Source organism: Columba livia, chromosome 1 (genome assembly GCF_036013475.1).
Source record: "Columba livia isolate bColLiv1 breed racing homer chromosome 1, bColLiv1.pat.W.v2, whole genome shotgun sequence".
In the NCBI taxonomy this organism is placed as follows: Eukaryota; Metazoa; Chordata; class Aves; order Columbiformes; family Columbidae; genus Columba; species Columba livia.
The window spans coordinates 20,233,105-20,260,828 of record NC_088602.1 but is presented as its reverse complement, the minus strand read 5'-3'; the positions used below and the strand labels follow the sequence as shown (position 1 = coordinate 20,260,828).

Genomic DNA, 27,724 nt, shown 5'->3' with positions numbered 1-27,724 from the left:
ACGAGAGCGGCGCATGCGCAGAGCAGCTGCCGAAGCCTTTGCCCCCGTGTGGGTGTCGCCTGCGCAGAGGGGATGTTCCCGCGGGAAATGGCGGCGCAAGAGCCGGGTGGGCGGGTTGTACTGTTCGTGCAATTCAGCCCTCTTCATGCAAAACGTGTAACTGCAGGGAGGAACCCACACAAAACTTAAAAATCTTCATAGCCATCTTTTAGATGGGAAAATACTGCTCTGAACTTTAGTGGACGGGTTTTTCAAGTGGGTTAGTGTTGATCACTGAGCTAAAGCTAAATGTGACGTAAATGTGTATTTTCTTTTTCTACGTCTTTCTGTGAATTGATCCTGCAAACATCTAAACAAGCACTTAATTTCCTGAGTTAGGTTATGCGTATTCCCGAAAAGGGAACCTGTGTGCTAAGGACTAAAAGTTGTGTTTAGTCTAAAATTTTGTTTACCTCCGTGCTTTCCTCAACTTCTTGAAAAGGAACACAAAGCTACTGCAAACAATGGTGGACTTGTCAGGCTGCCTGCCTTTATTCCACAGGGTAAGGAAAACAAATGTCTGCGAGACATTAAATAAAGTCTGCAAATAAAATTATGTGAATATTGCAAATAAAAGTCTGTGACATGGATAATATTTACTGACTTTAAAGGGAAGATTATTAGGATAAATGAGTTAGTGTTTCTGAAACAATAAATAGCAATTAAAATTCAGAATGGGGGGAAAATTCTAGACTTCTCCCTAACGGGGAATTCAGGATTACAGACCAGAATAATTCAGGCTGGAAGGGACCTCAGGATATCTCTCCCATCCTTATACCTAGTTCAAATTTCTTTGTATCTCTTCCCAAGAGGAAAGCCAACCTGCTGCCATTTTATGGTGAAAACTGGTGTTTTATGCTATAGATTTGCTTGCGCTGGAGCGCACAGCCCATACCGCGGAGTACTAATCGCAGCGCATGTGTTGATCGCGTGCTGCTCACGTTTGTGGAGCTCCAGGCAGCTGCTGGCAGGTGCTCTGTGGAGCGCGGCAGGGCTGCTTGGGCAGGTGTTAACCTCGGGCAGCAGCCAGCACTTCTGGGCACAGACCTCATCACAGCCACCCCTCACTCTCAGGGTGCTCAGCCACACCATTTCTTCCAGCGAGCTGAGAAATCTGCTCTCAAAACTGAAAGGATCAATTAAAGAAGTGACTAAAGCTTCCCATCTGACATAGTCTCTCAGAATAAACAAAAAATCAGAGGTCGTAATGTCTTAGATGGTTCCTACCACAATTTTTACTACTTCCTACGCCTAAATGGGAAATAGAATAGAGCAGGGATCTCTGAACATGCCTACAGTATTTTTGAGAGAGAAAATATTGTACGAGGCCAATTGTAACCTACTCCTACTGCTTTATGCTAATGGCATAAGAAGACTGCAAAGACGGTGTACAGGAGTGCACGGGCGGTCAGAACACCGCTTTCACGGTCTGGGTTTGCGAGCATTATGCCATGTCAGGGCTTTCTGCTGTTCGCCACCTTTCAGCTTCAAAGTCCTTCCTGAAGAGATAAGGCATGGAGGATATGAGTGAAAGGTCTTTCTGCTCTGGCTCCCAATGAGAGAAACCAAGATAACATAAAACATATTGAGACATTATCACTTCTTGCATTAACCTGTTCACATTCCACGCATGAACCACTTTCACAAAGCAACTTCAGACTTGAGACCTTTAGACATGAGAAAGAAACTTTATACCCGAAGTTTCTGGAATACAAGTATTTTGCCAAATAACAGACTTAAGGTGGGCAAAGAAATCAGGCGAGTTACTTACCACAAGTTATGAACTTCAGCACCAGAAATATATAATGTGTTTCCAGCCCCTTGCCCCTTTTCTGCCTGTGACTCCTCATATAAAATTGAGCCTATGGTCTTCGGATTTTTTGATTAGCCCCAGACACGTTCATAGGTACCTGAGCAGCAGGTACTGTGGCAAGAGCACCAGCTCTGCTACCCAGCTTCTCCCTATCAGGGACCTGGGCATATTTCTGATGTTTCAACCCAATTACCTAGGGCAGCAGATAGAAGAGACTGTGATAAGCAGGCAGTGCATCTATCTTGTAAATGAAGCAGTGCCAGGGAATCTGACCATATTCATATTATGAAAGTTTCTTACCCTCCAAAATACGGTGTACACATTCAAACCAGCAATTGGAAGTGATCCCTGGCTGGTATTAGGTCCTTGGCCATAATAGGAATTGTCTGGGAGAAGGGTAACTAGCTAACACTGTAATGGGCTATTTTAATGCTGGAGTCACTCAGTTTCAGTGCCTGCTCCACCCCTGGCAATGCTGCACATGCCCACACCCTGGACAGTGCACCAAGTGCCCGGAGCTTGGGAATGCCCCCTGGCCCAGCTCTGTAGGCCCCTGAGTCCAGGTATTACTTCTGAACTCCTCACAACAACGTAGGAGTCTCAACAGACTTCATTTAGGCTTCTGAAAGCTGTGTCAATCTACACATTTTTTTTGCACTATGAAGTATAAATATACCTCAGTGCATGAAGATTTAACACAAATCCCCAAAAATCTCAGTTGCAACCTGGGGCCTTTCTCATGTGATATAAGACATCTTCTAACAAGATCATGCTACAGGGAAAAATCCGTATGAGGTACTTGGTTTTAGTGGTTTTGGCCAAATCCTGAGGGGAACCTAGAATGTGAAGCTGCTGAAAAAGAAAAAAAGTAGCAAACAGCCCAAGCAATGCTGTGTGCTGTGAATTCCTGATCATTTAAAGTTGGATTAAGTCAGCCCTGTCACTAAATGAAGTTGTCCCACTCTTTTTCCACCATCTGACTTTCATTCCTGCCCCAGATCTGTCCTCTGACTTGCATCGAGTTAGATGCTTGTACAGCTGAAGCAAGTGCAGATCTGATCAGGTTTTTGTTCAGTTACGTTTCGAGATATCAAATATCTGATACCATTCATTCAGTGAAAATTTATGGCAGATTAAGGAGACAGTCAAACTATACTATTAAACAGTACAAATTTGTTTGTCTTTCAGCACACGCTGTATCTGCCTTTCTGCAGCAGTAACATTGCAAATAAGGACTCAGGCAAACTGTTCCAGGACCTGCTAGTTGGGTTCAGGGGTTACCGGCCACCGTCTGCCTGTTATAATCCCTGTTAGCATGTACCTTACCCTTGCTCTGGCAGTTTAACTGTTTGTCTGATCAGCCACTAATTGGTGTTTTTAGAAAATGGTCTGAATTGAAAAAGTAATTCTCCCATGATAATCTTCAAAAAGCAATTTTCTAGCATTGAATTCTGGACTGAGCAGGTGTTGAGAAGTTTTCTGCTGTCACGCGGAGACCCTTCAGCAAGCTTGGCTGCCACAAAGAGTGAAGCTGCATTTAATGACTCTGGAAACTGGTGGATATTGTCAGCATGCCTCTAAAAATTACTGAAGGGAAAGAAAACACAGAATGTGTTTAAAATTAAAGCTTTTCTAATACTTAACCTTTAAAGTTTTATTTTTTTATTTTTTTTTTAGTTGAAAGTAAGAGTTGAATGGTAACTGAATTTAATGGTAACTAAATTTATTTTAAAGATCAAGCTCTTCCTATACTTGAAAATTCAAACTTCAACTGCTTAGCATTTTGCTGACTGGTCTGTGTTACAGCCTTGATACTCTGGGTTCATTTATCTCATCGACAGATACATATTTCATGTTAGTTTCCTCTGAATCAAGTATATGAACAGTGTGGGTGTTAGAATCTTCATATATTAGCTCATTATTCCTGTGCTGTTAATAAAATACCTCTGTAGCACTTTTTAACATAAAGTTCTTCCACTTAATGTTTCCTAACATAGAAACAATAAGTTTAAGAAGCCTTTTGTCTCTTGAAGGAGATTTAAACATCCATTTTGTATTTGTGCTCTCTGAGTCGATGTGCATAAACATATATAAATTACATTTAGAGAGTTCAAGTTAGAAAGTAAAGTTTACAGAGCTACTCTTGGCACAATGGTAAATACAAGGATCAGAATGTTTTCAGGGTTCTCAATGAGGAATTAATTAGTTAAAAATATTTTATAGAGTTATATTGAAAGTTTTTAAAAAAGCTTTTTCAGAACAGTTTTAAAGGCAAAAAATATTCAATATAGTTCTGCTCTAAACTTCAATTTACTATATATAATCTGTGTTTAGTAAAGTAAGTAAATAGATCCATTTATTTACAATTTGAAAACAAAATGAATGGAAGAACCTCATTATGAATAGTACATGTTTTGAGTAATGTACACATTGTAGTGTGGGTTTAAAAACATTTGCAATGGGAAAATTACCTTGTTAATTGGTATTTTTACTATTAAAGGATATAATTCAATCTAGTTTTGCTGAATAATTTTTTGCAATATCTATTTTACTATTTACTTTCTGATTCCTGCAGATAGCTCGTTTAAGAATCAGTGTTTTAGCAGTATTGGTAGTATTTCCATCAGACCATTTTCACAGTGAAAGACCACCTAAATTAACCACATTAACTATAGCAATAATTCAAATAATAGCTTTAATTGTAGCATAATTTTAATATAATCACTGGCTATAATTATGGTATGCAAACCATTACTTAGAACTCTACAGAATAGGAATAAATTTATTATGTTTTTTGAATGTTAAACTATGGCACTGAACCATTAGGATCATAGAAGCAACATACCATGGTCCATTACAAAGGAAATGTACTTTCTGGTTGCTCTGGTGAGCAAGTAATGTATTAAACCAATCTAATACTTAACAAACATGAACTCTGCCTGTTTTCATCCCGCACCAAAAGCTCAGGCTAGGACACTCTGTATTTCACAAGCATGTGATTCCTTAATGTTCTGCAAGCGGAAACTCACATTCACATCTCCCTCACATCCCGCCCACTGTAGCTCACAGTAAACGGCAGAACATGTGTATTGCACAACTCTTTTACACCGTCCTGCCCCTCCCCTGCAGTAAACCCACCTCCTCTCCGCAGCCAGTAGCAGATTCAGCTGCTCACGTGGTGCAGCAGAGGAGCATGCGCAGTAGAAATAGAGACTGAAAACATGGAGGCATCAACTTTGCAGCCTCCCAACATGACAAGTCAAGACTTGCTCCTGCTTGGACTTAGAAGAAAGAAAATATACGCTGGTGAGTGCATATTTGCTCCACTTGGGCCTCTCCTGCTGCCAGTACAAGCCTTACTTTTCATTCCGTAATGGAGCCCAGCACCTTTCGCCATATTGTTGGTCATAAGTTTTTGATGTTTCTGGGCTTAGAGTATCTGCTGACCTTCCCATGTGAATTGCAGAAGAGGGAGGAGAATCACTGTCCTTTATTTATGGAGGCTGCAAGTACTGGGCCTAAAAATTATCATGCTGTTTCACAAAAATGAAGGTTTTCTGGTTTTTGTTTTGTTTTTAAGATAATATTTTATTCCCTTGACTTGCACTTTGAGAATTTATTTTCTTATATTTTCCTTTCTTCTTGCAAACTTCTTTCTCTACTTTTGATCTGTTCGGCCTGGATTCATTGATGTCACCACAGACAATGGGGAATATGGCTGCTGTCATACCCTAATCAAATAACTAATGCAGAGCTGTGTGGCTTTGTCGTTAATATATGCATGATAATATAGTTCAGATCTTACTGTTGCAGACCTCTTGGTTTGTTCACCAACAGAACTTAAAGGCTGTGTAATTGCTATTATCATAACTGTGGTTAGCTTTCAGACCCTTGTAATAACACTTCCTGAACAGTTTAATTAAGCTTTTCATTCCACTGAATTCGTTTGTCTATCCATAATGGCTTTTGTGTCTAGTAGTCTATTACTTAAGACAGCTCAAGGTATATACATCTCAGGTCAAAGAATAACAAAATAACTGATTAAGTACTTTCAAATGGGAGCGATTATGAACTTGTTCTGCAAACCATGTTTCGAAAACCCAGCAGACATGAGTTTTATGCTCTAGGAATTATTTTTTTATTTCGAAGTAAAAATTTGAGTACATAAAATAAGTACACACTGAGTGCTTCAGTTATGCTTTAGCTAGACAAAAGTCCTTGTTTGTAACATGTGCAAAGTCATGCCATTTTGAACTTGTGTTCAAAGGAGCAAAATTAGTACTCGATTAAAATAATAAAACAAGACTTTCTACACCAGCCTGTGCAGGCTGTGAGCAGCAGAACTGGCACGGCCAGGGGTCCTCCATACTCCTGTCCCACTTCTTTAAATCTTCCTGTGGCCCAGGTATGGCCACTTAGCTCCGCCTGCGTTTCCTAGCTACTGGTAGGTCTCAGGTTACATGGGTGGTGTTAAGGTTGGGAAGTGAAGGACTTGCTAGTTTGATTTTTCCACCTGCTGTCCATTGAGTGGTCTTCATGAAACCTTCAGGAATTTATACTTTTGAGATCTCTGTGTCCTTGTTGAATGTGGTTGGAATTAGCAAAGTGCTAGGGAGGGGGAGGAAAATACAAAGTGATTATATAGGTCTTTTAGTTTTCTCTTGGGAACTAGAGGAAGTATTTCTCAACTGTATTAAGAGTACAGTAATATGATCTCTGATAACAAGTAAGCATTTAAAATGTTAACTTTTGTTTCTTTTCAGGAATATCCAGCATGATTACAGAGCAATATGCAGATAAGTAGGAACTACACAGAATTAGTAAAAATGAGTAATGCAGCATACTAACCAGAACAGTAGATATTGTAGAGCAGATTAAAGAATTATGCTGACATTGTAGTGTCATATCTTTGCACAATTTTAAAGTTTTTATATGGAAACCAAGGGCAGCAAAAATATTTTTTTAATTCAGAATTCAAGAAAGTATTTTTAATAATAATGCCATGCTTAATGTGAAAAAGTTACGGAGTTAGTTTCAAATTTGAACTTTGCTTTGGAATTCACTTGTGCGCTTGTCAAAAAATAGAGAGCAATGGGGTTTGATGTATTCTGGTATTCGAAGAATCATTTCAGTTGGAAGAGACCTTCAGGATCATCGAGTCCAACCATAACCTAACCTAAATCTGGCACTAAACCATGTCCCTAAGAACCTTGTCTAAACGCCTTTTAAGTATCTCTGGGGATGGTGACTCCACCATTTCCCTGGGCAGCCTGTTCCAATGCCTGACAACCCTTTCCGTGAAGAATTTTTTCCTACTATCCAATTTAAACCTCCCCTGGTGCAACTTGAGGCCATTTGCTCTTGTCCTGTCACTTGCTACTTTAGAGAAAAGGCCAACGTTGTCTCTGGCCAAAGCATGATAGGGTCTTTGTGGCCTCACAGGCGTCTGTGAGTCCCAAGGCCCATACTCTCAGTGGTGGTTCGGTTTCATTGGAAGTTCACCTGGGGACACCTGAACACCTCTGATGATGTTGGGGAACGACCTGTTAGAGAGCAGTGTAGGGGAAAGGGACCTGGGGGTCCTGGTGGACAGCAGGATGACCATGAGCCAGCACTGTGCCCTTGTGGCCAGGAAGGCCAATGGCATCCTGGGGTGTATTAGAAGGGGGGTGCTTAGTAGGTCGAGAGAGGTTCTCCTTCCCCTCTACTCTGCCCTGGTGAGACCACACCTGGAATATTGTGTCCAGTTCTGGGCCCCTCAGTTCAAGAAGGACAGGGAACTGCTGGAGAGAGTCCAGCGCAGGGCAACAAAGATGATTAAGGGAGTGGAGCATCTCCCTTGTGAAGAAAGGCTGAGGGAGCTGGGTCTCTTTAGTTTGGAGGAGGCTGAGGGGTGACCTCATTAATGTTTATAAATATGTAAAGGTTGAGTGTCACGAGGATGGAGCCAGGCTCTTCTCTGTGACAACCAACGATAAGACAACTGGCAATAGGTACAGACTGGAACACAGGAGGTTCCGCTTAAATATGAGAAGAAACTTCTCAGTGAGGGTGACAGACACTGGAACAGGCTGCCCAGGGGGGTTGTGGAGTCTCCTTCTCTGGAGACATTCGAAACCTGCCTGGACACATTCCTGTGTAACCCAATCTGGGTGTTCCTGCTCCAGCAGGGGGATTGGACTGGATGATCTTTGGAGGTCCCTGCAAACCCCTGACATTCTGTGATTCTGTGGCTGTAGGGGTCTGCCCTTTTTAACATCAGGGTAAAACTGTGTCCTGTACCCAAACCTTGGCCTCGTCCCACCCCAAAGTGGGTGTGACAGGCTGACCTCCCACCTTCGTCCTGCAGGTGACCACCCTTCCGCTACCTCCTGATGCAGCCTGAGGGTGAACGTGTCTCTCCACGGGGCCAGTGCAGTGCTGCCCGCACATCTCGTTCGTGTGGAAGACTTCGCTGATCCTATCAGAGATGCCATGGCCGTGCCCCTCGCCGCCTCTGGAGGATGGGGAGGGGAAGGAAAGGAGCTGGGACTCGGCCCAGGTGAGAGCGGCCGGTGAGTGGGCGGGGCGGGAGGCCTCTCGGTGCCCGGTCGGGTGTGGGGGCGGCGAGTGGGCGACGGCAGCGGCTCCCGCGCCGCCTCTGGGCGGGCTCTTGCGCGTCGGGGAAGCCAAGGCCGCAGGACGGCTTGAGGGGCGCGGCGCGGAGCCAATCGGAGTGCTCGTAGCATGAGCCAATGGGGGCGGCCGTTACATGGCGGGACCGTGGGTGTGGGGCGGGTGTGCATTAGGGCAGAGGTGGCACTGGCGGCCCTGTCCTGGTCCCTGCGCCCGCACTGCCCGGTACCGGCCCCTCCGCCCACGCCGCCCGGCGGCGGCCCCGCAGGCATGGAGCCCTCGCAGGTTGCCATCATCGGCAGGTAAAGCCTCTCCCGCGGGTAGGCGCAGCGTCCCGGGGAGGAGGTGCTAGCTCGCCTCGGCCCCCGGGGGCTCTGGGAGCGGATGGCCGGGGAAGCGTGAAGGGGCTCGGGCGCCGTCCCGGCGAGGTCCCGCCTGAGGGGCGGCGGGTGAGGCGCTGCCGGGTCTGTCCCGGCCGCTGCCGGCGTCGGGTGCCTTAGCGAGGTGCGAACTCGGGGTGGGCGGTGGGTTTGGGCGTGTGGAGCCTGCGCTGGGACAGCGGGACAGCGCGGGGAGGCCGTGGGGTCGCACTGGAGCTTGGGACCCGGGGTCAGTGCACCTGTTTGGCTCGTTAGAAACAGGGTCTTTGCTTCAGTCCCTGACACCTTTGTGCTACTTAAACAAAAAAAAAAACAACCCAGAACAAGGAATGAACAAACATTCACAGCATCTCTACTCAAAGCAAGTCATCCTTTAGGTGTGAAAGACTTCTACCCTTTCTCAGGGCTGTGTTTTGCGTGTATGTAAGTGCAAGAGGAGTGGGGAAACCTGAGCACACCTCTAAGATCCAGTTTGTCAGATACGTCAAGAGACTTCTGAGTTTCTCACAGGCGCTTCTGGAATAATAGTTTCTTGCCACAAGATACAGCAGGATTTCTGACTTGTGTGGGAATGCATTGTTTCGTCCACTGCTTCAGCTACAACTGAAGTTCTCTATTTGAACAATAATCTGGTGGGGAGAGAAAAAACCTTCCAGACAGTAACAGCCCCCTACTCAGTGCTGTAACTTGGTGCTAGAAGCGTGGACTGGAGCAGACTGTATTAGTGAGACCGCTTGAGGTCTCGGGACACGTGTCTCGGTGCCGTCATGTGACGGTGACAAAGCTGCTCTCATCGGTGGCACTCCGGCAACTCTTGGTTGCTGTAGGCGTGCGAAGGGTAGGGAGAGCTCGACTTATTTTGTATGCTCCTTAGTTCAAAAGGAAAACAAACCCTACAATCCTAAAAGCCTGTACTGAAATAAAAGAAAAATATATTTTTTTTGGTCAAACACTGATTTAAGGAAACTTAATCTCTCTCAAATTGCAGTTTTAAATTATGCTGATTTATAAAGATACGAGTAGCTCAGATATGCTTAAGTGATTAAAATGCTTTTATTTTAGAAATACTTGTTACCCAGGAGGCTGCAGTAGCTAACAAACCCTGACCCCTACCTCACCTTTTCCATAAGCATGCTTGTGCTGTAGTTTGCCTGAGAACTTCTGAGGTCCGGGTGTACTACAGTGAAGTTGTGTGGGTTTTTTGTTTTGAGTGAGAACTTAGTGTCTGCTGAACCACACTGAATGCAAAGTTTCCTTTTTCTTTTCCTTTTTTTTTTTTTTTTTTGTCCTGGTTATTTCCACTGGTTCCTGTTGCTTCCTGAAACTTCCTGGTTTGTTTTTTTTTTTTTTTTTTTTAAATGTATATATTTAAACCAAAGGCTGAACATGTTCCTGTTTTCTCTTCCTGATTTTTTATCTGATTTGTTGCTTTATGTCTGATTCTACTCCCTTTTAATTCTTTATTGATGCCCTAGTGGCCTTGTGTTCTCTAATTGCCAGAGGTTGCTTAATACTATGAATACAGTGATCTCAGAAATGGCAGGAAGTCCAGGTTATTATCAACACCCCCTCCTGTAACAGTCATGGGTATGCAATTCTGCTTATGTCTCTGTTATGGAGGGTGGTTTTTTTCTGATTTCAGGTTATTTAAACTTAACTAAACTCTTGTTGCTTCCATTTGAAGAGGCTGATGCCTGCTATATACCTAATGAAGTTAAAACCTGCCTTGCTCTAAGATGTTGGTTATTGCAAGTTTGCATTATGTGTTTCTCAGTAATGGGGCTTCAACAAAAGATGTGGGCAGACTGTTCCTGCATGCCTCCAGTGTGGTAGGGTTCTTTGTCTAAAAATAAGGGTAATGCTACAGGCTGGTAGGTAGAAAAGCAGTATTGAACTCATGTTGTGGTGGTGGTGGTTGGTGTTGTTTTGGTTTTGCTTTTCACATGCTGATGGTACTTCCTGAATTATAGAGGGCCCATAACTTAGGTAGTGGGGTCTTGGGTTTTCTGATCATCTCTGAAACCGGATCCTGAACTGTTGGATTGATGGGCTGGTGTCTGTCTTTAGGCTATAAACTGAACAGATGAGTTTTAAAATTAAAAAAAAATCTTTTTAGTCTAATTCTGTGTAGTTACATGAACAGGCTAGAGATTTGGGCAGAGAGGAGAGGAACCTAATGTAGTTCAACAAAGGCAAGTGTAGGGTCCTGCACCTGGGGAAGAATAACCCCAGGCACCAGTACAGGTTAGGGACTGACCTGTTGGAAAGCAGCATTGTGGAAAAGGACTTGGGAGTCCTGGTTGACAACAGGTAGACCACGAGCCAGCAATGTTCTCTTGTGGCCAAGAAGGCCAATGGTACCTGGGGTGCACTAGGAAGAGTGTGACCAGCAGGTCAAGGGAGGTTCTTCTCCCCCTCTACTCTGCCCTGGTGAGGCTGCATCTGGAGTACTACGTCCAGTTCTGGGTTCCCCAGTTCAAGAAAAACAAGGAACTACTTGAGAGAGTCCAGCAGAGAGCTACAAAGATGGTTAGGGGACATCTTTCTTATGAGGTGTGACTGAAAGAGCTGGGGCTGTCCAGCCTGGAGAAGAGAAGGCTGAGAGGGGATCTTATAAATGCTTATAAATATCTCAATAGTGGGTGTAAAGAGGATGGAACAGACTCCTTTCAGTAGTGCCCAACAATAGGATGAGGGGCAACAGGCACAGACTGAAGCACAGGAGATTCTGTCTGGATATGAGGAGAAACTTTACTTTGAGGGTGCCAGAGCACTGGAACAGGCTGCTCAGAGAGGTTGTGGAGTCTCCTTCTCTGGAGACATTCAAAATGTGCCTGGCCACGTTCCTGTGCGATCTCTGGTAAACCTGCTTTAGCAGGTGGATTAGACTGGTTATCTCCAGATGCACCTTCCAACTCCAGTGCTTCTGTGATTGCATGAACCAACTCCAGGTTAAGATTGCAGCTGACAAAATTGTTGATACTTGAGTCCAGTATCCCACAGTACTGGTTCCTACTGTTTTGAATTCTGCTGTCTCTTCCTGTTTTATCTTTTTTCTTCCTCATTATCTTTCTCCCAGCTCTCAGAGAAGCTCCTACACAGCTAGCAAAGGATATTTCTCTGTTAGAGAGTTGTTTCTTATCAGTATTAGCCAGTCTCTTCATCAAATATTGAGGAGTTCAAGCTCCGTTTTCTTTCTTGTGATGCTTGTCAGGCCCCCTTCACCAAAGTAAATGCTGCTTTATTAATTGGCTGGTATTTATTTTCTTTTCAGTGGACTCATTGGTCGCAACTGGGCCATGGTGTTTGCTGCTGGAGGCTTCAAAGTGAAACTTTATGATATTGCACAACAACAGCTAACAAGTGCGCTGGAATACATTCGGTAGGTACCTGACTTGAAGTAACTGGGGTTGTAATGGAACTGTGGGATCTCTGTAATTATGAATGAAAAGCCACATGTTGTTATTTAAGGGAAGATAGATTTTAAGCTTGGAAGAAGGCTTAAACTTAGGAATACAGACACTGTTAAGATCAGAAGAACTCAAACTCAAAGCTCTCAATGACACTTCTGAAGAGCACTTTAATTCGTAAGTAATTATTTAAGAGCTTAAGCTTAGATCCAAATTCTTGAAATAATGTTTACCATGATTAATCTATAGGCTGAGCCTAAAATACATGAACATAAGAGTTTTTGCATATAAAGACAACAGAGAGGAAATAGTTTAATATGGATTGCTGAGGAATGCTGCTACAATTATTAGTATTTTATAATTAGTATTTTTTTAATTCTTAAACTAGTACTTTTCAGGTTCTAGAAGAACAGATTACTAGTTCCACTAAAGATGCAACTACTGATCAGTTATAGTAGAGGCTGGGAAGCATCTTTAGAAGGAGCAAATTTGAGGGTGTGAACACATGAGCAATCACACTGATTTAGAACAACAATCCTCCAGCCCTTTACCCTGTTCCGTGTGCCACAACAGCTAAAGCTGTGTGGTTTTGTTACCCGACAGCTACAAGTTCAAGTCCTGCCTGTCTGCTCCCTTCCCCCAACCTTCAGTGCCTAGAAGCTGCTTGTGTATTCAGTAACTCTTAACTAGATTTCTTCCAAGTATTTATCTAACTTTCCCTTGAACCTGTGTACATCCTTTTGTGGCCTCCTTGCCAAAGGACTTTGTGTTCTGCAGGCTTACTGTTCATTGTGTCAAGAGCTTTGTTTGTTTTCAACCTGGCTTCTCACTTGCTTTGTTTGGCTTCTTGTTCTTATGTTAGAGTGGACAGTGGCTCGTTCATCCTCTTCTTGCTGGTCCTGAAATCCAGCTTTGATATTCCTTTCAGAGAGAGTGCATTTCCAGAGAGGTTCTATACACCATTTTATGTTGCTGTGTCAGCATTTAATTCTCAGGTTCAGCTTGCTTCATGATCGGCATCAGCCTGATTGCATTAGCCCCCTTTCATGATGCCTTGGAGTGAAATATGTCAGCTGGTATGGGGAGTAAGTTGCACCTAAAAAAGGGTTGTAAAGTGTTGCATTCTGATTGCTTTCTGTAATGAGGCTTACAGCAAGGGAGAGAAGGAAGAGTGACTTCAGTTGAGGAAGTTTGAAAGTTAAACGGTATGGGATGCCTAGTGTGATTTGGTAAAAAAGGCTTAATAATGAAAGAGGAGGAATCTTTGTTTTGTTTTGTTTTTTTTTCTTTCCCCAAACCTTTCTTTCCAGGTAGGTGTTAGTCAGACTTAACATCTCTGTTAGGTTCTCTTTGGGGTTGTTTTTTTTTGGGGGGGGGGGGGGGGGGTGGCAGAGGGGGTGTGTTGTGTTTGGTTTGTTTTTTTTTGTTGTTTGTTTTTATCTCCAGAATGGCTGTTACAGCAGTAGCCATGATGAGATTCTGAATTATTGCAGGAGGGAGTTTTGCAGTCTACGCTAGTAAAGACAGCACTCATGCCTAACTTTCTTTGTTGGGAAAATGAGGATGTTAGCCTTCCAAGGTTTTCAGCTTGGAAAAATGGGGCATAAAATGTTACATGTAATAGGGTGGAGTGTTAATTCTGTGTGTCTGCGCTGTCCTGTGCCTGGATGTGCTGCTTCATAGGAGTTCAAGGCAGGTTTTGCCTTTTACGTAAGGTATTCTTAACTCGCCTTATAATTAACTCGTGTATCTTGACTGTTGTAACATCCTAGTTAAAAAGCCTGGTTTCAGGACAGTGTAGTTTTTGTGACAAGACCACAAGCTATGCAGTTTCTTCAACTAGTATTTTAATTATCTATCAAAATATGGTCAATCTTCTACACTAATTTCATAGCACACAGCCTGCAGTAAATCCCTTTGGGTTACTGATATAATGCTCATGTAAGAGCTGGAGCTTGAGTATAGGTAACAAGGGCTCGCAGGAAAGTGCAGCAGGGGAACAGCTGTTGGAGCTGCCTCACAAAGCCAGCTGGTGACTACTTGCTTTCCTTTGTCTCTCCAAATTGCTAGTACTTTTTGGGAAGTTCTTAGGCTTAGGATTTTTGTGGTGTAGTGTTTTTTATTTGGTAGTGTGTGTTTTTTCAGAATCGAAAAGTAATTTGTTCCGTTCTAATCTGCAGTCCATGAACTTTGAGTGTATGAAGCTCCTCTACATATTAAGGAGAAACTGGAGTGTGCAGAGGACTGTAGTTTTCCTTTTCTAAACAGAGGAAAACTGGTATTTGAGCAGTAAACAACAGTCACTTTACCTAAAAAAGTAGAAATTATACTGAAGTGTTAACTATTATCTGATTGACTTTTAGTATATTAACTAGTAACTTCTTGTTCTGTTTTTATATAAGCTGTGTTTCAAAAGGGTATCTCAGAGTCATTAACCTAATGAATTCAACTCTCACAGAGCAGTAGGTGGGTAGTGAGTGCACGTGATCCTGCAAGAGGACTGGAATGAATCTGGGATAGATCTGCAATGATCATGAGTTTGCATCTATCTCTGTGGAGAATCTGAAATGTACTCTCTGAAATTATTCAAAACACTTGGTTATGGGTACAAAAATAAGATTGAAGCGTGGAATTTGGATCTGTTGAAACAAGTAGAAATATGTATCAGGTTGCCACAATATCAGTAGGTCAGATACCGAAAAAGAGTGTGTTTACTAAGGCCTGATGTGGTGCGATGGATTTACTACCCACATACCTGTTGACAAATGTGGCAGTCAGTGCCTTGACACACAAAACAACCGCACATTGGATTGAACTGAGTGTACCAGTGGCATTATTAACCAGTGTCTGCTCTAATGGAACAACCTTTTGTTCTGTTGAAGGAACAAACTAATGAACAGCCACACTTGACCTACCCAATATGCACTGTAGTAACCTGCCTTGGAAAATGTAACTTTTCATATCCAATATGCTTTCTTCTGAGTCAAGGTGATTCTCATTTAAATGCAAGAGTACTAAACTTTAAAATAATGGGAATTAGAAAAACAAGTAGTGTCCTATTCCTGGAAGTAATCCTAAAAAGCATAATGCAGAAATGCTGTAGTGCATGCCCCCCAGAAAACCTTAATGATTCTTGCAACATGTAAACTTTTTTCACATAGTCACTGTGATACTGTTCTAAACATAATAATGATGCTGATAAAGATTAATTATTACAGTGGAATGCTGTATTTTTTCCCCCATGTAACCAGTTCGTGTTTTATTTAGAGCAGTGTTTGCATGTACAGTGAAAGACTATTGCAAGGGGAAAGGTTTAGTTGACTCTGAAGAGAACATTGAAGCTTAGATATCTGCATATGCATTCTGTAATTTCTTTCTAGAAGCAGATGCTGGTTAAATGTTTTATTTACTCTGATACAAACTGTTATCTCCTCCAGGATGTGGGAGCAGGTAACTGTTTTTAATATATAAAAACCCAACATGTATGTGTAAAGGCTATACCTAGCTTTAGAAAAATTTATAGATCTCAGGAAGTAGTCTGTGCTAAAATATAAAACCAAGATTATTTTAGAAACTAAATTATTATATTCAACTGCACTAGATAGTAAATTTATACTAGAGGCTCTTTTCTATCTTCTCATTATTCCTTTCTTTTCTCAGCCCCAGTAGAAAAATTTTCTGGGACAAGTTGGAACTGACTTTGTGAAGTGGTAGTTGTGTCTAAGGATATGGGCATGTAAAATTACTGTCGCTACTTTTATTACATGGATACAAATGAAACGCAGTAGTAGTATCCGAATGTGGAAATACTTAGTTGGAAGGGAAGCAACTTTCTCTCTCTTAAATTTAAATGAATTCTGTTCTCCCAGAATGGACTTCTACAGAACTCTGCCTTCTGAGAACTGATAAATGGTGCTAAGGTTGTGTGCTACTGAATCTAAACTTAAAAGTGAGGATGTTTAGTGAGAATTTCATGTATGTCAGCTTTATCTGACTATAGGTTGCTCTTCTGTGTGGTTCAAAGGTGTCAGCCATTAGAAAGAATTGGAGCCAAGCAGTCTTGAGATCAGAATATCACACTTCCTCTCTTCATTAAGTATTGATTTAACTATAAATTTTATTTGACTTGATTATATAGTAAGGTGCAGTATTGCACTAAGCAACTTTAACTTTTCCATGCTGTAATAAGAGCACAATTGCTATGAAAAATGAAGAAGATGCAGGAGCTAGGAAGAAGTAGCATCTCTCCACCTTATCCCTGGCAAAGTGGAGAGAAGTACTCCAGATGTTCTGTACTCTTGTGAATGGGGATTTGGAACCTGTAATGAAGTGCCTGATGGATGGGAGGTCACAGGGCCAAGGAAATAAACCGTTATCTGTGCCTATGACATTTTATAACCAGAGTTTTGAAAGACTTTTCCCCTGTACCTCAGGTTCGTCATCTTTCTTCTTCTAGGAAGAGACTGTAGTCTCTAGGAAAGACATCTGAACGTACATTACTTCTTGCTGTTTGGTGCCCTCTTATGCTTTGCATGTGTAAAAAGGGGAACTGCCTACTGGGTTATTTTTGTAGCATGAGGAGTGCACTGGTGCAGGCTTTGCTCTCTTGTCCTAGCTCATGGCATGTTCCATGGCTGTGTGGTTAGATGCTTTCCTAACCTGTCTTCCTTTTCCGGTGTCTGTTCTCTATTACTGTATTTGTATCAAGGGAAAAATGCAGCTTGGCCTAGGTCTTCCTTGGTAGTTTTATATATGTCCTCTGAGGGGACAACTTCTAACTAGACTGTTCTTTCCAAAATATATTTTGATGTTGAGTGCCTGGCACTGGCTCATCAAGCTTGTGTGAAGTCATAGGTTTGATTCTACTTCTCATTTTTCTCTCTCCCCCTGCATTCCCCCCTGAAAAGTGCAATGATCTGTCAGAGCTAGGGAAAATAGTTTCATCTGCAGAACTAATCAGAGAACATGTTAATGGGCTTTGGAAGGGGATAGGTTCAATTTTTCCAAAGGTTCTGCCTGACCATTTTGTAGCTGAAAACACCTCCAGAAGGAGATGTCTTTTCACCTCATTGGCTCTTGTGTACCACCAGGCTTTTATGCTGTGTCCCAGCCCCTCTGCGGTCCTTTGCTTTGCACCTCTTCAAAACTGTCAAAGACCAGTGTGTGACTGTCCCTCTTTAATATGCTGCCATTGCTATGGATGAAGTGCATTTGACGGCTCTGGATCTTTCTTGTCTGGACAGAAACGTACATGCGTTTGTGGTCCACCTTGTAATGCTGTAATAGCCTTTCCATGATGGTGTGTTGTGTGGTTGCTAGTGCTTTCAGTTGGCCAGTCGCAACTCAATAGTGGCAGCTTACTATTTGGCCATTTTATGGAACGTCCTTAGTTAGGAGGGATGCACAAGGATCATTGAGTCCAACTCCTGTCCCTGCATGTGAGTGTGGACAGGGAGCTGGTCCCAGTGTAGCCAGCTATCAGTAGTCAGGTTTTTGGTTTTTTTTTTTGTTTTTTTTATTTCCCCCCATCCCAAACCCCCATGCCAACTACACTATCATTTATCAGACAGCACTAGAGAGCAGCCTGATGCCATGACTGGTTAATGGCTCTAGTCTTTGACAATGGCGGCTGGCTGAACTTGTGAAGAATAATATTTGTGGTGTCTTCTTCCCTCCTTTCTCCTTGTTGGTTTGGATGGTAAGTTTGTTATTCAGTGGTCTTTAGTCTTGCAAGTATTTGCTTGTTGCAGTCATGTGTACTGAGTACTCTGACTACCCAATAGTAGCTGTGTCTAAAAGTGAGGCAATGGGGTGTGAACAAGATGGGTTAGGTATTAGCATCACTTTCAGGGTCCTTCTGTAAAGACTTTAAGAATAGGGTTTGTAACCATGAGTATCCCGGGAAGTTTATGTGGTCAGGAGTGTTATTCTAGGTTAGCTGCCTTGTCTTGATACTGGCTGAGTTCCCAGAGTAGTGTCGACATGGGCAGTCAGGTACAACAGTAAAACTCTGCAGGTAGACAAAGAACAAGCTCTAAAAGGAAATAGTATTTTCTTATGGCTGTGAATCCTTCATTCTTCAAGGACCTTACAGGTATTAGTTAACCTGCTCAAACTGTGCACATGATACAATTGCAGAGCAAAGCCCCATTGTGCATGCTATGGACGTCTGTGGTCGTCCTCAGGGATGATCACCCTGAAGTCTCAGCTACCTCAAATAAGAAGTCACCCAGCAGAGGTCAGTGGTGCACTGCTGTATGTACAGACCAGTCTGGTTTGTGCCTTAAAGTATGACAAGTATCAGAGAAAGCTCCCTTCCTTTGCCACAAAAGTGGGGGTGATATAATACCCCAGGGGAGTATAAAGAGGGCTTAGCATTTGGAAGACTTAAAAGTAGTTCGTGGAACAAAACATCCAAAGTATTAATCAATATATTGAAGGAGGGCAAAAAAAAAATTCCTGGGAGGGAAGGCCAAAATTCAAGTAATGCACAAATTGTGTTTCCTATTACACACTTTAAGTAGCTACACTAATTTAAATAAAAGGCTAGCATGAAGATTGGTGATGTTAATGGGAAGATTGTTGTTTAGTAGGAAGAATCAGTCCAGCCTTAAGTTCCAAAGTATGAAGGTGGTGGTTTTGCAGGTTAATTAAGAAATGGTGTTCTTGGTGCGTAGTGTAATGTGTAATGGCTTATGATGGAGAAGCAGAAATGATAGGATGGTCATCAGTAGCAGAGAAGGAAGGGTATGGAACAGGAGACAGGTGATACCAACTTCTGTGAAAACTTGTAGAAAAAAAAATTAAAAGCCAGATCTCTCCCTCAGTTACCAATCATGGAGAGGAGTTTAAGAGATACAGGGAGGATGAAAACTAGTGTCATATTGCACATAAAGTAAACAAGAACTTCACCCTCTTCAAAGAAAGAAAGAATTCTCTTGTGGTCTCTTAAAACTTAAATTTTGGTTTTGTTTTTTAAAACCCATATAGAGCCTGTGAGCAAGAGCAGGATGCTGGATTTAGGCAACTGCACCTGGGAAGTGAATTTCTGATGAATGGATAGTTAAGACCTTTTGAATTGAAAGAAACAGTCTCAAGTTCTGCCAGGAGAAATTTAGATTGGATATTAGGAAAAATTTCTTTAGCAAAAGGGCTATTGAGCATTGGAACAGGCTGCCCAGCGGAATGGTTGAGTCACCATCCCTGGAGGTGTTTAAAACATATGTACATGTGGCGCTTAGGGATGTGGTTTAGTGGTGGACTTGGCAGTGTTAGGCTAACGGTTGAACTTAATGATCTTAAAGGTCTTTTCCAACCTAAATGATTCTATGATTGGTTCCTGATCATCTCACCTCACAAGGTGTGAAGGAGTCAGAGGTTTGGATACTCTAGTTTTGGGGCACCTGTTTCTTTACAGATGAAGCACTGGCCCCTTTAGCGTGCTGGAAGCCTTAAGTCTAGGATGGATCTCCTGCTTAGCAAGCTGTGCTGTTCTGTGGCAGCTTGGAAAACGGAGCTGAAGCTTCCTGTTTTCTATTCCTTGCCATGCAGATTGTTCAAAGGCAGAAGTCTGTGCGTTCCAGCCATCCATTTGCTGTGTTGTTAAGAAACCAAATGGGGAACTCATCCAGAAACTTGATGGATGTCCTGCTTATTTCTGTGGTGCTGCCTGGAGGGGAGTGTGGTTTTTTTTGTGTTTTTTTTTTTTTGTTTTTTTTTTTTTCTTGAAGTGCTTTTAAACAAAACTTGGCAGAAAAGAATTTCTGACTAGTTTAGCTTTGGATAGGAAAGGTCTGGGTTTTTGAGCCTAAATCCATATTTGAGAAAAGAGGCAAAAAGCTATTAGCGGAACTCTTTTCATCAGTTTTGGACTGTGTAAACTGGTAAGGATACTAATTTTGGCACCAAGTCTAAGGGGCTCCAGCAAAGCAAGCAGGACAGACCTGAGCAGTGTCTTGTATGACTTTTGGCTTTGTTTTCCAGCTAAGAATGAATTGAACCTTTTCAAAACTCTTGTCCAATACAAACAGAATGCAGTGCCTGGCTGTTTACCTGGGCATGCTCTGATTAAGAGTCAAAAATATTGTCCATGATCAGCTCTGTCAAAAATAAAGAAGAAGAATTAGAACTTGCATTACAGAAATGATTATCTGGAGTTAATTGCTGAATCAGTTCATTGAAGAGGAGAAAGTTAATGCTTGTAGGAGTTGGTACTCTGTGTAAACGTGCATGTGGATTTTTGTTGTTTTTGGTTTTGTTCTTCCCAGTTTGAAATATGGGAGCATATTCTGGTTTAGAAGATGCACTGTCACCTTTACCAGCCTCAAACAGAGCTTCCGTTAACATATTATCTGCTCCCAAGTTATTGGAAATACTTTGATTAATTGTACAATGTCCATGGTGATCTGAGGGTATTTGTTTCTTCTGACTGTTGTGCTGAACCAGGTGCAAAACAGCTCTATGTGTTTTATGGCTGCTGCTAAGTGGCTACTGAGTGCTACTGACATTGATTTTTAGTGGGGGTGCTGTTAGGATGAAGTATGGCTGCTCTGAGTTTGTGTCAGAAAGATATATTAGGGGATGGTTTTGTTTGCTGGGAAACAAGTGTTCTTTTCCACTACTTTGAGTGGAAGAAAGGATGTCAAAGCACCTTGCAGAGCATCAGGTGTTTGTGACCTCTTAGTAAATCCATGACAGAGGTGGTAGAGCCTATATTTGCTGGACTTTCTTTGACACATCTACATGGATGCTAAAGTAAAATTCTGATTCTTTGGAAGTAAATGGTAGATTTATTGAGCCAGTTCAAGTGGAAAATCTGGGGGCCCGGTGAATCTCTGAGGTCTGACTGGTATAGTTAAGTAGGAACTGGATTGTCTTTAAATAAATCCCTGCAAACTTTCATATTTGACTTTAGCATACTGTGCTATTTTCTCTTGGGGGGAAATAGATACTTCTATTATAAGAAAAGATGGATTGCATCTTGCAAAACAAGATGGGTGCCTAAAAAAGATCAGACAAACACACCTGAAACATTTAGTTCTCCCTTCTCTAACAGAGAACTGAAGATGATGCCTCAGATGTGCATGTCGACAGGGTAGGTGAGATGAATCCCACTCATTTTGTTTAGGAAATCTGGAGGAGGAAGCTTAATATTTATATTTGATCTGTGGACTCAATACTTGTTGACAAGAAAGAGCTCTAGATAGAAGGATGGTTTGACACATTGCTCAGCAGGTGACTTGTAACAGTTTTGAAAATGGCTTGCTTGCTCTGGGCTCTTGAGGGTTTCAAACTGTAGAGACTTTTTCTGAGAAGGTGACGTGTCTGGCACCAGCAGTGGTGTGCACTCAAACGTTCGTTTCAAGCTCTGGCCTCTCAATTCAGTATCTACTTGTGTTTTCTGACATGTGCTCTGTTGTCATTACCTGTGTAGGGTATGGATTTTTTAGGAAGGGCTCCTGGCTGCATGGAATGTATTTATTTATTTCTATACATTTAAACAGTGTTCCTGCAGTGAGGCTTCATAACAGAAGAGCTGGTTTTTGTAAACTAGATGAAGTGTATTAAAGGGACCCCTCTTCCTATGAAACATAAGTCGAAAAACTCTTGCTGATACTGCACCAGAGAAAACAGGTTTGAGGTGGTGACAGGCTTGTGTCTAGGAGTAGTTCTTAGAGCTGTCCGTGCTTGAAGAGAAGAAAAATGTTCTGAGACTACTGAAACTAACCTTTCTGTGTTTGGGGAATAAATATGTGCAGTGGCATGGCAAATAGCGTAATACTACTGAGTTGTTAACAAGCTTCTTAAAAAAGTAATGGTGGCTTAACAATGGTGAAGTACTTAATTGCACATGTTGTTTCTGTCAGCAAGCAAATGAAAGAGCTGGAGGAGTCGGAATCCTTGAAAGGCACTTTGAGTGCGGAGCAGCAGTTGGCTCTCATTAGCACCTGTACAGACCTGAAGGCAGCAGTAGAGGGTGCTACTTTCGTTCAGGTAAGCAAAGATTTCGCAACTCCTAGCAAACAGTTTAGAAAGGTGGTCAAGAGCTGTGCTGAGCAGTTAATGGGCAATAGAGTTCAACAGCCTGACCAGGTAAGGATAATTGTGCTTGTTAAAAGTAAAGTTTGTTCTTTCCTAGTATCTTGACATGGGAGGTGATACCTCTCTGCAGGATTTCCCTACTTAAGAGTCCTTGCAAGTTTCTTTTGATATATGTTGGAAGAGGCTGGTGGCGGACTAAGCCAAGAGAGAATTGCTGACCTCTATCAGTAACAAAGACTGTACCTGTTGGAAAGATGAATGGGGGGAATGAGAGGTAGGAGATTCCTGGGAGAGAGGTTATCTCCTAGGGAACATCACATATTCTAGTGCTGGGACTAAACCATGTTTCTTCCTCTCCAGGTACCTTGGGAAGGCAGGAAGTCTGGATATACCCAGGGGTGACTTCTCTTCTGACTTGGAGGGGAGCACTGTAGCCAAAAGCAGCAATCTGACAGTGTTAGACTATTAAAAACAGGGTTGGTATATAGGGCTGCAATCTGTGCTGCTAAGTAAAATTGGGATGGGGAACAAGCTATATTTAGTACGCTCACTGGCATGAGCACAGTTTGGGGAACAGGTGAATTGGGGACCATTTCTAGGATAGAATATGAATGAGTTTGCACTGGGTTTGGTATCTTCTGTGTTACACAGTTCCCTGGTATTATTCCAGCGTTGTACCATTAACTGTCCCTGTGTGTATGTGTGCTGCACCCAAGAGTTTGCAATTTATACTGTTTAGGGCTGTAAATCCCACAGTCTGCTTAGCTGCAACACATCCCTAACAACAAATTGAATTTCCAGACCTTTTCTTCATCCCAAGCTGGTGAGGTGGAGACAATGGGAGGCAGGGCAAAGCCTCGCACAGAAGTCGAGGTGTGAATGCTATAGATTTTTACAGTGGTATACTAATTTTTGCTCACTTTTTCTCTGGATCATAAAACTGTATATTGGTACCCCAATATCTTACTCCTTCATCAGTGATGAACTCAGAGCTTGTCAGTTCATATTACTGTGTTTACATATGTATCACCTGCCTCTACTGAGTTTAATCTGCAAATTTGTCTAGTCACTCAATCCTGTGCAGTCCTTCCACAAATATTTGTGCTTGTAATGATGATGACCAACTTAATTTTATGAGCTAACTTTCAGGTCATTTATGAATGGGTATAACAAAGGCACAGATATCTGTGAAGCAGCGTTTGTCAGTGTCTTCTACTGAGTAATAACTGACTGTTGTTCCTACCTTCCACTTACTATCTCTTTACCAATTACTGTCCATGAAAGGACCTTTTATCTCACATGTGGCCAGGTAACTTCATTGAAAGCTTTATTATTTTTGTTGCAAGACTTCTGGGCATTCACACCAATTGCATCAGCTCCGTGACTCTGTGCCTGTGCTTGCTGCTTCCTTTAGAGAATTTTACCAGGTGTGTGAATCAGGACTTCCCTCTGAAAAAGTTGCTTTGATTCTTTCCCATTTATGTAATACTGATTCAGTGCAACGCTTTTCTCTTAACTTGCTTGATAGAGATACAAGGCTTACAGGCTCATTGTTAGGATTTTCCTGTAGCTCCCTTAAAAGTTGCATACTGCTTGCCACTCTTCTGCTCTTTGGCACCGGAACAGTGTATTAATACATTCAGTTTTGATTAAGCAAGCAGTTGTATATCACTGTGTTGGATATTCAAACCATATCAAAACATGTCCCAGTACCTTGGTTCTGGTTCCTATCTCCTTTGTTTTATGACTTGAGACAGACCCTGGGAGTCCCCAAGACTAAGGCTTCAGTTTTCTGCAAGAATTAGAAGGCAAAACAGAACAGTTGCAAAGAAGTCACTGTTCCATTTGTGTTTTCCAGATGATCGTCCTTCTGTACTCTGATAATCTCTTGATTCTATGCATTCTTTTTCATGCATTTTGATGAAAAAAGGCTTTGGTTCTTAATTATTCCTCTGGTAAATTGTTGGGAGAGGTCCTGCTTTGTTTTGACTTATTTTGACAAATTAACAGTGCTACATGGCCATGTTTGTTTGGATACTGCCTCACCTTTGTGAAGGCTGCCTTTTGTTTGTAGTAGACTCTCCTAGTGCTGCCTGTTTTCTTTTGCACTTTCAAGTGTTTTTTTTACTACCTATTATGTCCATATGATGTCTTTACTTTCTATGTATGCTACCTGTAAGGATCTGATAGTTCTTACTGCCAACTTTGTATCTCTTTAGTATCCTCAATTTTATTTTAGTATCTTCTTTTGAAGCTAAGTGCAGCTGTGATGGAGTTCTTGGCTCTTGTTGCTGCTAGAGAGATGTTGAATCTTGGTGCGCTATTGTTCCTGTTAGAGGGGCTCTTCAGCAGTAGGATTTTTGAACAAGGTCCTATATGCTACTTCAGATTAAGTCAGGGGCTGCATCATCCATCCTTCCCACCATCAGCTATTCAATGAAACAGGCATTGGGCAAATGTTGCAGAATCAAAGTAATTTTGAGTTGGAAGGGGCCTGTGGAAGTCATCTGGTCCAACCTGCTACAAGAACAACTTCTATCAGCTTGCTCAGGGTTTGTGCAGTTGAGTTTTGAATGTCTGTACGGATAGTCTGGTCTCTGGGTAACTTGTTACAACATTTGATTCCCCTCATTGGTAAACTTCTTTCCTAATACCTAATTGGAATTTCCTGTCTTGCACCTTCTGTCTCTTGTCCTTCGTCTTACCACCGTGGACCTCTGAGAAGAATTTGGCTTCTCTGTGTGTTCCCTTCAGGTGGCTGAAGGCGGTGGTGTTGTGTTGATAGTCTCTGATTAGCAACAATCTACCTGGGGTAACTCAAGCTTTCTGGTACTATTTTATGTTCCCTTAACCATTTTGATGTCTCTTAACAAGTAGTCATTAAGCATGTAAATAAAAAATAAAAAGTAGTTGCAGTATGCTTGTGGGTAACAAATAGTATGTGTGAAATACTCTAGGTACTCTATAAATTCCTAAGTTTCAAACCATACCATCAAATTTCAGTTTGATATAAAGTATTAACAAATACACAATATAAGTGGGCAAATTATTTGAACTAGTCTTTAATTTGTTCTTGGAAAGGGGTAGAATAGGTATAAGAGAATCATAATTCTAGGCTCAAAGCCTTATTTCTGCAATTGATAGACTAGTTTTTGACTGAAACATATCAGAAACATTGCCTAGTGCAGCTTTAAACCTGGAAGGACAAAATGAACTAATTGTAACTTACAAGTGCCATTGTTCTGACTTCTGGTTACTTAAAAAAATAAAACATAAGTTGGAATAATATTAGTTGAATATAGAGGACTCTATTTTCTTGCTTAATGATATAGCCTACTGATTAATTTGTTAGAAGACCTGCATGAAAACTACATTTCTTTACCCTATATTTCAGTTGGTTAAATCTTAACTTCTTTTCAGATTTGGCCTTTGTAGAGTAAGTCCCATTCAAGCTTTAAAAAATCCCTTAATGTTTGCACTCCTTGAACAAATTCTGAAGACAGTTGCCTTCTATGTTGTTTTCATGGGACATTACTACTTCATCCAATTTATTTTAAGTTAAAAGTGGAACTTCTTAAATGACATGAGTGAAGACATAAAAGTGAAAAAGATAGAAGATGTAATTAGAAGGACTGAGGAAGAAGAAAATTCGTAACAGTAGTGTCATGAACCTTTAAAGACAAGGTATGCCTTGATGCATATTTTATATATGCCCTGTTATGAGCATTTCTGTGAAGTAACTTGTCTTGATTGGTGTGCTTTGCATCAATTTCAGAAGGAAGTCGGTCTGTGTTTTGCTCTAAAACTGAGTATTCACCCAATTTCACTTCTCGAGCTATTCTGTGCTACTTAGATTAAGTTAACGCGTGTCATTTAGGTGAGTATGTACTGCAAGCTTCTTGCATCACTAGAAGCTTTAATTGTGAAATAACTTTTCTGTTAGCTGAAAATTCAATGCAGGCAAATTAGCGAATACACAGATATTATAATGTTACTGTCATGGGTAACCTTTAAAAATATTTTTCTTAATATTGTGCTTTTAACTTTCCTGCATAAATATTTGATGACTTTTGTCTTTTGTCCTTACATGACTATTGGGTACTGAATTTATTAGTACTCCTTTCACTGTTAAAAGCATATTTGAGTGGATGTGTATCTAGTTCCTAAATAATATAAGCTGGATAGAAATCAGCATAGCACTTTTACGATCTCTTACCACAATACTAGTAAAATGATAACAAGTCTTTTTCAGTGCTTTGCTTTGGAACAATTTACTAACAGAGCAGTAAAGTTTACTAGCTCTCAGAGGAGGAGAAGATTAATAACTATTGGTAAGATCTTATTCTTGACACTTGAGGTGCTGCGTATGCTGGTGAGTTATGAGGCCTGGCTGGGCTGGTTGAAGCTGGACATGGAGGGTGGCTGAGAGGTGATCTCCAAACCTGTCAGTTGTGCTGTGGCATAGGGCAAAGCAGACTGGCAAGGGGATGAAATTAAGCTTTTAACTTATACCTTGTGGTCTGAAATATTTATCCTTTTTCCTTTTAAAGGAACTCTGCCTAAAAGCCTTAGAACAGTACCTATTTTTTTTTTTCCTCTTTAGAAAGAGAGGGTGTATTCCATCCACCCACCCCTTACACTTGCAAACTCTTTGAACTGGTGATAACATCCCTAAGAGATCTTCAGCCTGATTGTTTTTAGATCTCGCTGTCTCTTTTATCTCTCCCAGTTAGACATATTTAGAAAAACAGTGTTAACAGCTTTCAAAAAGTCTAATGGTATCTCAGAATGGGAAACCAGCATTGACTTGACAGCAGGTGTTTCATGTTTCCTGTCATAAAAAAAATTGGTTTTAATTGTCTGGTACCAGTTCCTAAAACTGGCTTTTGTTTTAGTTTCCTGATGTCTTTGAAGAACCATTTTACTTATGGGGATGAAGGAATATCTGCAGACATCAATGGCTGAAGATGTCTTCAGCTGCCCTGAGCTCATAGGGTAGACGACCATGCTGGTCTGGAAGTTGATGATGTACATCTGTAAATACAAGGCTGCTGGAAGGCAGAGTGCACAAGCATCGCAGTAACATGGCTTCTTCTGGACTGCTCACTGATCAGCACTGAGTGCTGGATGGACAAACATGGGTCTGTTTGTTTTCAGCTGGGTAAATATAACCTTAGGCCTCATTTTACCCTACTTATCTTAAACACTGACCTGAGGCAGTAGAAGTTAGTTTTGGCTTCTGAGGGAGCTGGTTTTAAGCGTGTGACCCGACTCACCATCTTCTTAGAGGTTTTGAGAAAACTCTTTTTGTGATTTTTAGGGTTTGAAACAGTCTGATCTCACAGGCTTGCTGTACAATACTTCATCTAGTCAGTGTTCGAATTTAACTGAAATATGGTGTTTGCAGTGCCACTGCTGTGGTGCTG

General features: G+C 41.6%; 1 protein-coding gene across 3 annotated transcripts in view; it reads left to right on the top strand.

The window, feature by feature from the left end:
- The first annotated feature begins 8,572 nt into the window (after nt 1-8,572).
- Nucleotides 8,573-27,724, top strand: part of CRYL1 (crystallin lambda 1) — a 56,282-nt gene continuing 37,130 nt past the window's right edge. The window contains exons 1-3 of one of the 3 annotated variants that reach the window (XM_065049587.1): nt 8,573-8,769; nt 12,122-12,229; nt 22,124-22,250. In XM_065049587.1, coding sequence (XP_064905659.1) covers nt 8,579-8,769; nt 12,122-12,229; nt 22,124-22,250 — 426 coding nt within the window. In that variant the 5' untranslated portion in view covers nt 8,573-8,578. Of the gene's footprint in view, nt 8,770-8,852; nt 8,972-12,121; nt 12,230-22,123; nt 22,251-27,724 lie in introns of those variants that run through there. The other 2 variants (XM_005501456.3, XM_065049597.1) reach the window with 2 other exon arrangements.